Consider the following 13,858-nt stretch of genomic DNA (forward strand, 5'->3'; position numbering starts at 1 on the left):
TGCCAGTAATAATGACGACTTGTGAACATTGACTAAACAAGACTACCGAGAGGGGGATGTTGGTGAGGGGTGTGTGTGTGTGTGTGTGTGCGCGCGCATGTGCATAGAGGCAGATAATAAGGAATAAAATACAAGACAAATCTCAATGAATTTATCTCCCATCTAGAGTTTTGTTCTTGTACCTCCTGGAGATATAAATTCATATGATGCACCCATCTTTCTCCTTCCTATCACTTCCAATTTCCCACCACTCTGCCCCTTTCCCAAATGCATACAGCCAGAGCTCCAAAACACCTCCTTCTCTGGATTGTTCTCCACCCACCCAGCACCCTCACTCCTCTGAGCCAGCTCTGCCAGATGGATGCAATTTGCATAATATCACCAGCAGAGGCTGCAGGATCAACAGGGGTCAGGCTCTGACATCTCCAGCACAGTCTATCTCCGAGTGCTAATTTGGACTGCATTGATCTCTCTTTCTGATTTCTTTGTCATTTATGTCTGTAGCAGTTTGACAGGAGATATGGAGACAGACAAGGGGGGGATGAAAATGGGGTGAGGCAAGGAGAGAAACAAAGATTGTAGTTACAGATGTCTTTAAGGAAAGAAAAAGATTAAGCCAAGGACTCCACTGAGGGTCAAAGCTCAGAGACATCCTAATTACCTTGTTCTTAGGGATTCTTGTATAGACTAAGAGGGGGGTCTTGTCACAGAACTTGTAAGAAAGGAAACTTGTTAAACTGCAATGGAGTGCCTCCAGTTGGCTGCTATTTCTCCTCCACCACCCACCCCCACGGCACACCTCTCAATGGTTTCTCATTAGGTGAATGCAGGGCTGCTAAAAGCCAGAATCATCCACCAGCACATCTTCACCTCTATACTTCTCCAGAGAGTCTCATTAAAGATAAAAACAGGGCCAGTTCATAATTCAGCCAGGTGCCAGCTCAAAAAGCTGGCATTGAGCTATCTCCCCACCACATTCCCGTGGTTGGGAACGTAATGGGAAAAGGCCAGCCCCTCTTTTCAGATACCATCAGTAGCCAGCCACTATTACACATTTTGGCTGGACTTTGTAGCCAGTCAGCATTTGAAGTAAGCCCTATCCCTTTCCCCAAGTCCTCTGGCACACACACAGAAGACATGAGAGGAGGTCAGCCACCTAATGCTAAGCTTGAACCCAATCAGAATCAGCATTAGCAAGTGTTTTCACCCACTTGCAAGGATCTCCAAAGTACAGGGCCAGTCGAGTGAATCTCTTACCTCTCTTTCTCCCAAGCTTCAGAGAAGTTAGGGGAGAGGAAGGATAAATCTAGCATTTTGCTTCAAGTGGACTTTTAAGCATCTCCCAGACCAGCACAAACTATGGGGTCTGAACAGCCTGTTTCCTGATTTGAACGAAGGACCTTTCCAGCAAAAAAAAAAAAAGTATCTTTTCCCCCCAAAGCCACTTCTTATGCTCTTGTTTGTGTGCATGCGTCAGAGAGTGGAACAATCCCACACAAAACAGCTATATACCAGCTCTGTTCCTAATCTTTTCTAAAGTGCTGGCATCACCCTAGACCTCAACTTCAGCAAGGGCAGGTTTATGTGTGTGTTTGGTGTGTTGCAGATCCAGCTTGTGAGAACCCTACAGTGCAGACATAGGCTAAGGATGACCCCTCTCCTGTCAGAGGCCCTGATATGCAGCAACATGAGTGAGCACATTTGGATAAGGCTTTTCCATACCTACTGTTTTAATCTTCCTGAAGGAGAAGCACTTGAATTTGTGTGTATGTTTGTGTTTTAAAGCAACACACACAGATGAAAGAATCCCACCAAAACACTCATTCCCACAGGTTTTGAAGCTGCACTAAAGGCATCATACAGCAAAAAAAATAAAATTAAAAAATGTTCTGGATGATATCACTAGCATTCAGCTAAAATGGCCACTTCAGCTCACTTGCCAGGGAATATCATGGACAGCCTACCCAAAATATTCTGGGTTTGCCTCATCTCCCTTTGCCAACGCTGGGTATGGAAAGTATATGGCAGTAAATAGCACATTGACATAAAAAGACAAGAAGTCAACACAAACACCCAGTCATATTCTGCCTTCCCCCCCCCTTTGTTAACGATAGGAAACAGCTGAAAGACCTTGAGTTGTCCATTGTAACAAGCACAGGAATAGAGCAGCAGTGATAAGAACATACCCCCTGCCGCAACCAGGAAAAAAGAAGCGCTGAATCTCTGCTAAAAAGGGCTGAACGCTGGCAAGAGCGTTCTGTCACTTTTGCGCACAGTAATCCACTGTGCTACTGAGTCCCATCAGAAGGATTTTGAAAACTTAAATGACTGAAAGCACAAGAGCACCAGCTCAAGGTTCCCAGCCGGCCCAGATATCCTAATTAGCTTTACACACACTCCCACTCGGGGAGAGAGCACATACACAAAAAGGACTGTCACTTTGCTTTTTTCTCTTTCTAAAAGCGTGTCTGCGCTTACTGGCTTTCCCACTGTGACACCTCTCACAGTAGTTAATTAGAATCATGTCACCACGTTAATGCACACTGACTGGCCGCTGACAGACATTCGGCCTGTATCCTACTACAACCCCCTCCTCCCAAGCCAACACTACCTATCCAAAGCACCTCTGCTTCCAAAAACCTCTCCTTCCATCCTGGACAAAAAGAGCTTTGTCTCATCCACCCGCCTGCTAGGATATGCCCCTTGCTGAAAATATTTGCCATATTGACTCACTCGCAGGGCATCCACTTCACCTGTTTTGAGCTGCCTGACCTTTAGCAGAACTTATTCAAAATGAAACTGCTCATTTGATGACATTTCTGATTATTCTGATTTTCGTCTTTTTTTATTATTTCTCTGGAGATTTTGGTCCCCTCCCTTAGGCTGTGAGAGAGTTAGCCCCCCACCACAAAGCTAATCTAGGGCCACTCCCCATTCCTGCCCATTCTCTGCCATTCTTGAGTGAGTAAAGGGCACTACAGTGAATCAAAGGTGGAGCAGGATGTTGACTACAGAGAATGATATAATGTAGTTTGGAAGAGGTTTCTGTGTGGGCCATGGCCCAGAATGATGTGGGGACATATAGTAGCATAAGGGAGCCAGGGGGTTGGCCTGGAATATCTATATGCAACAGTGCTCCAATACTGTGGGCAGTCCTAGTGAGAACAAGAACATTACTCCCTTTTTCCAGAAGAGTAGCATGGGCAGAGCTCATATTTATACAAGATTCTGAGAATAGATGGCATGCACAAAGCTGACTGTAACTGTAAAGATGACAAACAAGTGAAACAAAGAGTAGAATGAACAGACTGCAGAAGTAACAACAGTGGCATTGGTGCACTGGAAAGGGGCTGAAAAGCTAACAACAAGGATTCGGGGACAGGACTAGGAAGGGTCCCTCTCCAGCATCATATTCCAAACCATCTACCAGAGTCTCTCTTATACACTAAAAGTTCCTTCACATTTAGAACCTCACAATGGTGGAACTTCATGGCACTACACATATGTCTTGTTAGCCAACTGCTCACACTCAGTGACTTTACTCACACACCATAACTTATTTTGTGCCACACCACAAATTTGTACAGAGGCCAGAATAATGCTCTACATAGGAGGTGATCTCTACAGTATTCTTTACTACAGTAAGCCCTATAATGTTTAGCCAAACTCTGCCTTTTGGAACCTGCATAATACATAAGAAAAGCAAGAAGATCTAGCAAAATCACACTGATGGCAAGAGACTTTAGAGAACAACCATATTCACTTTGTAACCCTATAAACCACAAAACTTAATGAAATTGCAAAACTTTCTAGCAAAGCATTTCACCAAGGGCAAGAAAAATGAGCAGGAACTGAACAACTTTAATCATTGTATGTTTGCAAAGGGCTCTTTGCATCCCGTTGTGGTGTTAAGCCAATAGGGCTCTTACAGGCTTGGCTGAAACAGCCCCCCTCCCCGGGACAAATCATCCCAAACTGAACAATGTCATTAATTTCATTTTGATGTTTCTCCATGACCCCGTCAGAAGCAAGAAAAATTGGCTGGGCACACCATATGTATGATATAGCCTTAGAAATCCCTTTCTTCTAAGTACTAGCAAAGGAATGGTGTCTTGGAAAGGGGGAAACTTAGAGATTAGTTGTCCTATATGAAGTGAAGGCTCCTGGTCTGACTGTCAGCTCTGAGGCCAAGAACATCGTCTCCATTTCTAAATAGTTCCAGCTAAAGATACTCAGATGAATAGAGGCAGAAAATCTAGTATTTCCCTCTCTCTCTCTCTCTCTCTCTCTCTCTCTCTCACACACACACACACACACACACACACACACACACACACACACACACACACACTTCTACCAAAGACTTTGTCCCCCCACAAAAAAACCCTCAATGTTGTAAGCAGAACAAGTTTGTGTAATCAAGTTTGTAAAAGTTGCTTAGTTTGCTTTGTTTGCAGAATCTGTCTGCAGACTTTGAAATGTTTTGGTGGGGAGAGGTATGGAGAAATAAGGCTTTCTTACTCTTTATATAATTCTCTATAACAATAGTAAGGAAATGGATAACAGTATTGGAGTTTATGGCCAAAGCAAGTAGCAACTCTTACCAGACAAGCACTTGCCAGACCCACTGTTCATACTGCCCTAGGAAGCATAGGTACAGGCAGAGAAAAAGTATTGTAGACTATTTTGTGCTTCTGCACAAAACTGGTGGAAAAGCTTTAAGACTGGAAACTGGGCCATGCTAGCACAGAGACCTCCCACTGATGTCAGAAAACCATCACATGAAATGTTATCAAGGGATCAGAATTTCCTCTGCAACACTGAAGTTAGGAAGTCACTTTCTTTTTAAATACAATCAGATTCTAAAGGATCTGGGACATTTACCAAATTCCTTAACAACGCCCATTTCTGCACACACACAATTTAATCATGTCCATGCTCACTTCAAGACTCTTAAGAGGATTTAACTTCAGTTTGTCTGGAGCTCCTGCCAGTGGTGTGAGGCTAAATATTCCCCACCCCACACATCTTTTATTTTTGGGGGGGGGGAGGAATTTCCCCTCCATTTTTAAAGCTACATCACTTCATAATTTAATTAGTAATATAACAGCTGAATACAAGCCATACTGGGCAATTGGAAGGAAACAATACCAGTCAAATCTAAAAGTTGTCATTAACATTTTTCAAGTGACTATCCCTAGGAAGCACTAATGACACCCAGGTTTTCAGGCATTCAGTGCCTTCATCCCACCCACCCCACTAAAATCTAAACAATTTAGAACAAATATAAGCTACTCAGTCATGTTGTTGTTTTTCCCTAATCAACATTTTAAATTCAAGGGCTTTGGGCTATTGGAAAAGCTTTGAAGTATTTATACAGAATGCAAAATTAACAAGACATACATTTAATTACTTTTATTTACTAAACGCAAATGAAATAAACATGCCCTCTACCACCCAGAGGGGAGGACTAGATCCAATGAGCTTATGTAACAGGAGGGTAGGTTTAGGATAAATATTAGGAGAAACATCTTAATGGTAAAAGCAGTTCAACAATGAAAGCAATTACCTGAGGGATCTTGAAGAAGAGGCTGGACAGCAATCTGTTGGGCATGGTCTAGCTCAGGTTTTTCTGCATTTAGTGGGGGTTGGACTAGATGCCCTATAATTTCTAACAGGTTTCTATGGTCTACAAAAGGGCAGGCCTTTTGTACTAGTTCCCAGGACAAAGAGCACTGTATGACAGTATAATGTCATCTTTACAGTAAACAGCTTCAGCTTGCTGGTATGCACAGCAAACGCATGAACACTGCCACACATGTACAAACACACCTACTCTTTTACATTACACATGAAAGTGCGTCAATGTCTCTCCAAACACAAACTCTATATACAGAATGAGGAGTTTGTAAAAATGAGAGGCTGCGCCATGGCAGCTCCTCATGGGACAAGCGGGTGGCCAGCTTGGTGGGAGTTAATTAGAATCTTGTCACTAAGTGAATGCGCCCTGCCTGGACTCTGACAGATGCTCCCCTCTGACACTGGGGGCCAGGAGACAATCCACATCAAGCTACTGCAGGATGACCCTTTTAACACAAAGAGTAAACTCACTGCACAGCAAGTTGAAGCTCATTAAAACTGTCTACTCTGTGAGCATCCCATTAACCTCCCTGTTAAAAACATGCAATCCCTCTTCTTCTTCTGCAGGCCTAATTAATGCTCAGGATCAGGAACAATATAACACCCTAACCTTCCTAGATTTCCAATCAGTAAATGAAAAGAAAGAGGGGGAGCCAGAAAGATAAAGATGTATCACCTGCACTTCACACCATATTGGTGGTTGACCCTTTCAAATAGGTAGGCTTTCCCATGACGTTATGTGAGTTAAGAGAGATTGCCTATGCATAGCTGGGGCAGGGTAATCAGGCTGCCATTTGCACTACATGCTTTTGTTGGACAGCTTGCAAAGCTCCTACCTATTTCCAGATTTGCTCTGCATGCTAGGGTGCATGTAAGTGCATGTGCCCTCAATTCCTTCCCAAACTTCAGATAGTCCCATAGTCAGTTCATGGGTGCTACCTTTTTAAGCCATGGAAGTTTGAGTAGATAAAGCTAGCACATGCACATTACCTTGGGGATTGCTGGAGAGGATGGGAGTCAGGTAGCATAGACAGAAAGGAAGGAAAACAGATAGCACTTGTCAAATCATCAAGCAGGGTTCTTTAACAAGAGTTCAGCACTTGCTGGACATTGAAGGTTAGGAGGGCAAGGCTCCCTCAGAACTCTGTCCACCATCTTGTGGGGTGTATAAAGCAGAGAAAACAGCAAACACTATGTGCCAATTTAGTCCAGGAGCTCCTGGGCAGCCAGCATGCAATTATGATTGCAAATGCCGTCTACAACCCTTCTCCACAGGAAGAGGAAGCAGAGGAACTCAATGCCACTGCAAGTCTGCTCACTAAACCACGACCAGCCAGAAGCTGAGAAAGCTTCGAGTTACTTATATGGGAGATGCTGTTCCCCAAGATATGCTAAGCACAAGCCATTTGGGCTTTTATAGCCACCACTTTAAATCCCTGAAAGCTAACTGGCAAGCAACTGAGCAAGAATTGCCTTAATACAGTCTCTGTGCCCAGTTCTCAAAAAGCTCATATTGGACTTCTATGCCAGACAGAGTTTCCAAATAATTGTCAAGGACAGTCCTTTGTAGATTGTACATTCCAATAATTTATCTGGGAGGTTACCAAGAAATGTATCAGAGTGAGGGCCTGTACTCCACCCAGGCTCCCTGAGCCACTTCATCAGGGAGAGAGTGACTGCATGAAAACATGTGAGCCTCTCCTATAACAGACGGCCAACCATCACCCCTCTTGTCCAGATTCAGTCTAGCATTCATCCAGCCTAGATCAGAATTTGCTGCTGCTCCTGGATCTGATGAAAACAAGTAACAGAGCTGAATCTCATCAGCATATTGATGATTAGGTTATTAGATGGCTAAAAGCATACAGATGCTAAATAATATTGGGGACAAGAAAGAACCTAGCAATACCCTATGGACAACCACCTAGACCAGAGCAGAAATCATCTGCAGCAGCCACTGGAACTAGGGCTGAGCAAAAGCAAAAGGGTTATTTTGTAAAAGCCTTCATCAGCTTTGAATTTTTTAGATGTCAGTGCAAAGAAGCTCTGGAAGTAATTCAGTTGTTAAGAGGGATTCCTAGTTACCTAGAATTGCCCATGTGATTAATAGAGGAATAACTGCCCTCACTCTAATAAGGTTCATTTGTCCTTATCACATAGTCATATCTGATTTGTTTTTTGCACTGTGATGTCATTGTGTCCTGAACATGATACCTGATTGGCTGGGATCACTCAAGAAGGAATGAAACTGGGGAGAAATGGCACTAAAGCAAAAGACAGGGGTGAGGAAATGGTTGCAAACAGCCACAAAAATGTAATATTAAAAGGTTGGGAAGTTCCTAGGCAAGAGCAAATCTGGAGAATGTTCAGTTCATCCCTTATCTGGGACTGCCCACTTAGGTAGCAATGGAACCATGCCAGCATAGTGCCCTAAACTGTTAATAACTCAGTAGTTCATAAGGACCATATCTGAATGTTCTCCCATTTCAAAAAGTCATATGGAAAGCTAGTATATCAGGGAGAAGACTAGACTAGAGCCTTTCTTCATAATAAGCTAACTTTCCATTTGCAGAAGCATTCAAACATGTGACTCTCTCCCCTCTCCCCTTTGAAGTGGAAGTCCCAGGAGAACTATGCATGTTTTATTTCTGAACATCTGAATCAACTCTATAGTCAACAATAACCAAACATTCAGGTTTATTCATTAACAGTCCTGGCTACTGAACAGCTGCCAAGTAAATACCTTTTAAAATATATAAACATTGTGAAAGAACAGAGGGAAAGGGATCACTATCCATGGGCAGCTGCTAGAAAGATGGCATTTCCCTGTGGTCTCAGAACTGCTCAAACACTTCCTTCATCAAAGAACACCTGGGCTTCAAATGGGGCTCCAGGGTCCTGTTCCCCCTTATCCAAGATCCTTTCCCCCCCACACACACACAATCTATTAGTTCTCTTTCTTCCTTTACAGCCAAGCTCGGCAGTTCTAGAAGAGCTCCACACCACTGCTTCCCCGGAAGCCCAACGGTTTCTATTACTTGCTGCTCAACAGAGCAAGAGCCAGTCTTGGTCATGGCCACACCCAAGAAACTCTGGTCTGAAGTTCATTTCATCTCCAGTGAGACTGTTGGACCTGTCAGCCAGCCCCTCTTTCATGGTTTCTGCACCCTATTGGGGCTCCTGGCCTGCAAAACTGAAGCATTTGCTTTTGAACTGAAATATTCTAGACCAAAATTATATTACAATGTTAATGGCAAGTAACACTTACTAAAGTCACTGACAAGCATTTGGTAATCTTGTATAATAGGAATATTTTTATACGTAAATATTTTACTAAATAGGTACAGTAAAAAAAAGAAATTACAGTTTTCTAGTTCAGGAAAATATTTATTAATTTTAAAACTACACTGAAACAATGTGTTAGGGCCTAAAAAAATGGTGAAAGAGTCATGACAAGAGTGAACGAATCACCAATTTGAAAGTTGTTTCACCTTTTTGCAAAATGGAATATGTGTGGGAGGAGTAGAGGGGAATACCTGGCACAATACTACCGTGAGTCGGGCTTAACCACTTTACTAGTGGGCTGATGGCTGGGCTCAGAGCACACACAGAGATAGCTTTTAATCCCAGTGCTGCACCTCAGGTAACATGCAACTACCTCACACCAAACGCAATAGCAGTAGTAGCATGTGCTCCCACCTCCGGCAGAAATGAAGAAGCAAGAGCTCCTAGAAAGAAAAGTCAGTCAAGAAGATTGGAGAAAATAAACCACCTTTGTGCACAACTATCCAGCAGGGCAAAGCCAGCTAATGACAGTCCGATAAATGTACAAGGTAATTAAAGGCAGTGACAGATTATATTCTAGGGATGTTTGTTGCTTTAGTGTAGTAAGAAGAGACACTATAAACACTCCTATAAAACACAGAGAGGAGATGGATGGTTCTAAGGGGTCCCTACCAACAAAGTAAAACACGTTTCTCATCAGACTGCCCTCCACCCACAATATGTGGGCTTTTCCTTTGGCATATATATATTGCTGAAATGAACTTACACCCAAAGAAGCAAAATTTAAATGCTACATCCCATCAATGAAGTAACCAAATCCATAGTTCAAAAGGAGCTTGCTAATTAAAAGCTGGTAAGCTTTAAATAATTCATCTCCTTAACTCATATTGATTTGGTAGTTTAGTGGTTAGGATCTTGAAACAATATTAAACAGCTTCCTCAAGGCTCGGGTGGAGGGTAACTTTCTCATCTAAGTGTCTCACTCTGGGAAACTTAAATGTGTAGCAGCAAGAAGCAGGCAGAGGGGGACATACCTTGGCAGGGGCAAAACAAAAGAGATGAATATCCGGTGGGATCAAAAGGTCAGACATTTGAAGGGTTTTACATAAAGAACAGAAATCAATGACCAGGTTGTATCAGCACCCTTCAGTCTGAGAGCTTTCATATTTTCTTAGAACTCACACTACACATAGGTCCCTATAGCATATACCCTACGACCATTCTCCAGACACAGGACAAACAGAAATAAAATGAGCCACATTGGCTAGGGCTGTCATGTTAGAGATTTTAAAGACACATGGGCAAAAGTTGAAGAGGACTATATCCTCTCTCAGCCATATGCAGCAAGACCAATAAAGATCCAGCACTCTAAAGCTGTTGGATGCACAAGGTGGCATGATTATGGTTAAATAGACCCATCTGAGTAGAAACATAGATTAGAAAATCAGGGGCCAAGTGAGGGATGGTCTGACATGACAGAAAGAAAGACCCTGCCATGATGATCAGGCAATGCTCCAATATGGGGTAAGGAAGACAAAGGCATTGCACTTCTGAGGCGTCATGCTCATTCTTTCCAATCAAATGCAGCGGCAAGGATCAATTGTCTTAGAGACTTATAAAGAAGTGATTGATTTGGTGCTGGACTGAGACAAAGAGATAAAGGATATCAAACGGAAGCACTACCAGCTTCTTCTGGATTCAGCATCTTCCCAACATTGCTATTCCTTTTGCATTAAAGAGGCAGTGGCAACTGTAACCCTACATGTTCAACTTCTTGCCACACCAAAAACAGTCATAAGGTGGTTCCCATAGACAAGGAAGTCACACATCCTGGGGAACATGAGCCAGGAAAGGGCAGCCTTCCACTATAACATAAACAGGGAACAGAAATCTGGATGGGTATGAGAGAAGAAAGGCATGTTACTGACCTATCCCACTGTGAGGCCTTCCTATGTGCTGTAGGTTCAGGCCTTTGTTCATGTCTAAGAGTCCATTCTTTGGCCAGCTCCCCATAGCAAAGCTGTATGCCTGCAAAAGAAAGAGAGAGAAAAGACATATTAATATAAATGTGCAACAAGAGGGTGACTCAGTATCACAAGAAAAGACCCTATTCAGCCATTGTCAAAAGTTACACAGTACATTTAAGCCCTGTCTAGGTGATATTTGGTTGATTTCTCAGGAAGCATGCATAATATTCCCAGTGCTTTACTCAGGACTTTTCATCTCCACATAATTCTGCAAATACAAATTCTCACCCCCTTGCCTCAAGCTTTCTTTCTCCTATCTGTAGCAACTTAACCTGGCTTAGTTGAATATACTGCTGACTCCCTATGGTCAGTGGCCTTAGTTTACTCCAGTTTCCAGATTTTCTGCAAACAGAATGATGAAAATTGTATTATGCAAGTTTGTGTTGACCGATTCCACTATCAAATCAATCAGATTTTATTTATTGTACATAAATGCCATTTATCATCAGCAACATTGCCAATAACTCATTCAGATAGTGCCACCCACACTGGGTAAAGTCCAACCTAAGTGGATGCAAACAGGAAAGTGGAAAAATATGATATGCAGGAGTCACAGAAAAAACCTGGATCCACAAAACAGATGATCAGCTATGGAGAGAGAGAGAAGATACCACTCCCTTATCCACACTGAATACCCAACTCAGAACCCTCTGAAACCTGTTATCATATTGCATATTTTCAGATTTTTCTCTGCATCATGAGGGCTACACGCATTTTAAAATTAAACCTTGGAGTCTGTCTTATAAACCCATCCCATCTTGCCTGCCTCCATCTGTTCCAGAGACAGAAGAGGGTCTTTTTCTTATTTATAACAATGTGAACTTTTCTATGTATCAAAATATAATCAAGTTATGTTCTAAAGTCCATTATTAAATTGGGTGTGTGTGTGTGGGAGAGGTGAGAGAGAGACAGTTTGCCTGCCAGCAGCAGCCACCTATAAGAAATCCCCATTCCTTGTTTTCTAATAATGAGGACAAACTTTTGACTCCTGAAGCCATTATGGCAAAAAAGGCCAGTATTAGTCCTAGATCCCAAAGGCACCTACTAAACTATGTGAATGACATTCTAACAGTACAAAGGGAACCTGCCCCAGAGCTCCAATGGTCAAGGATTATGAGAACTGTAGTCCAAAACATCTGGAGGGCACCAGGTTAGGAAAGCTTTCTGATGCTTTAGCTCCTGTTTCTTCCCCTCATCCCATTGTTCATGGTGTATGCTAGCTATGTTTGATCTCTAGCAATGGTATTTAGAGACTTGGAGCTCTGCCCCATCCTGATTACTTTTGAACAGAGCTTGGAAAAGTTACTTTTTTGAACTACAACTCCCATCAGCTCAATCCAGTGGCCTTGCTGGCTGGGGCTGATGGGAGTTGTAGTTCAAAAAAGTAACTTTTCCAAGCTCTGCTTTTGAATTAGATATCTGGGGCCCACAGAATTATCTGAAGGGGCTTTATTTTTATTTATTTATTTATATTTTGTTATTACATTTTATATCCCATCTTTCCTCCAAAGAGCTTAAGGTGGCATACAAACATGGTTCTCCCCTTCCCGATTTAATCATCACAACAACCCTGTGAGGTAGGTTGGGCCAGCCACTGTCTTTCAGCCTAAGATCAGTCAGTGAGCTTCATGGCCAACCAGGGATTTGAACCCTAGTCTCCCAGGTCCCAGTTCAACATTCTAACCACTACACCATACTGGCTCTTGTGGTTCCATTTCAACAGCTATGCTGGTTCCAGGTCTGACCAGTACCACTGTGGGAGACTATTATGTACTGTGCACTGTAATCACTTTACAGAAGGGTGGGATAGAAACATAACAAGAACAATAGACTTTGGAAGTAGTAGTAGTAGTAGCAGTTACTGCTTTTTGCAATCCTTTTGAGCTTAACATCTTTAAGGAGACAATGACCACATTAGTAAAGGAATATTTATTTTCTGTTTGCTTGAATCCCTTAAATACGTTTAAGGGTTGTGAGGTTGGGTTATTAAGATATTCTTCTTGTCTCATCTATTATAAGTTTAATTATGCCTAAAAAATCTACAATGCTTAGTGCTCTAATATGAATCTAAGCAGTTGGATGAGGAAACTGACCATGTCCTCAGCTGAATACTGTTAAGGCAAATAGGGTTTAAAGCACTTACCAAATGCTCCTGTCAGTGTTTCAGGTACCCATTAAGGCCTAGTTTCTAATTAACAGATGATAGAGATAATGTCATTTGGGGGAAAGATCCAGCATGACAACTTGGGAGGAAAGCTCAATTTAATCCATGTTAAGTCTCACCCAGCCTGTGTTGAGACAGGTGTGCAGTTTACTTTTGGTACCTGGTCTTGACAGCCACTGTTCCTTCCTTCCTTCCTTTCTGAACTGAGATTCCAAAAGAGTCCCTTTTTTGGAGCCCAGCAGATAACACTGCAGTTGCCTTCTGCTCCTTTCAGCTCCCGCAGTCTCATAGTGTGGCCAGGGCAAGGAAAGAAAGTGAATTATCTACTGCACTTCTAGCACACATTAGGCTCTAAGTCGTTCTCTGTTCACATCCTAAAAAACTGCCCAGGAGCTGTACTTGAATGGCTTGAGAGCCATGTGCTGCTCCCAGGCTATATTTTAGTCATCCCTACAATAACTCTACAGGAGCATTTGCTTATGAGTCGACACATGAACTGCTGGTGTTTTTTGTTTAAAAAGGGGAAACCACTTTTTCTAGAATGTACTTGTTCTTCTCATCCCAGAGGATGGAAGAGGATCCTAGAGTAGTGCACAGAGGGGCAGGTGGAAGAGGGCTCCTTCCAGAAGGAAGGGCTGGAATTTAATTAATTAATAAGGAGAGGTGTCAGTTTTAGCATACAACATGGAAAGAGCAGTAGCCCCAAAATAGCTGCGCGAAGCCTTAGGGCCCCAAAATACCA

The 13,858-nt window shown here is 42.6% G+C and overlaps 1 protein-coding gene across 3 annotated transcripts in view; it reads right to left on the bottom strand.

The window, feature by feature from the left end:
- ERI3 (ERI1 exoribonuclease family member 3) overlaps nt 1-13,858 on the bottom strand; it is a 299,483-nt gene that overhangs the window by 75,759 nt on the left and 209,866 nt on the right. For all 3 annotated transcript variants that reach the window (XM_061632739.1, XM_061632737.1, XM_061632738.1), the window contains exon 7: nt 10,854-10,953. In XM_061632739.1, coding sequence (XP_061488723.1) covers nt 10,854-10,953 — 100 coding nt within the window. The remainder of the gene's footprint in view (nt 1-10,853; nt 10,954-13,858) is intronic.

This window comes from Rhineura floridana, chromosome 6, assembly GCF_030035675.1.
Source record: "Rhineura floridana isolate rRhiFlo1 chromosome 6, rRhiFlo1.hap2, whole genome shotgun sequence".
Lineage (NCBI taxonomy): Eukaryota > Metazoa > Chordata > Lepidosauria > Squamata > Rhineuridae > Rhineura > Rhineura floridana.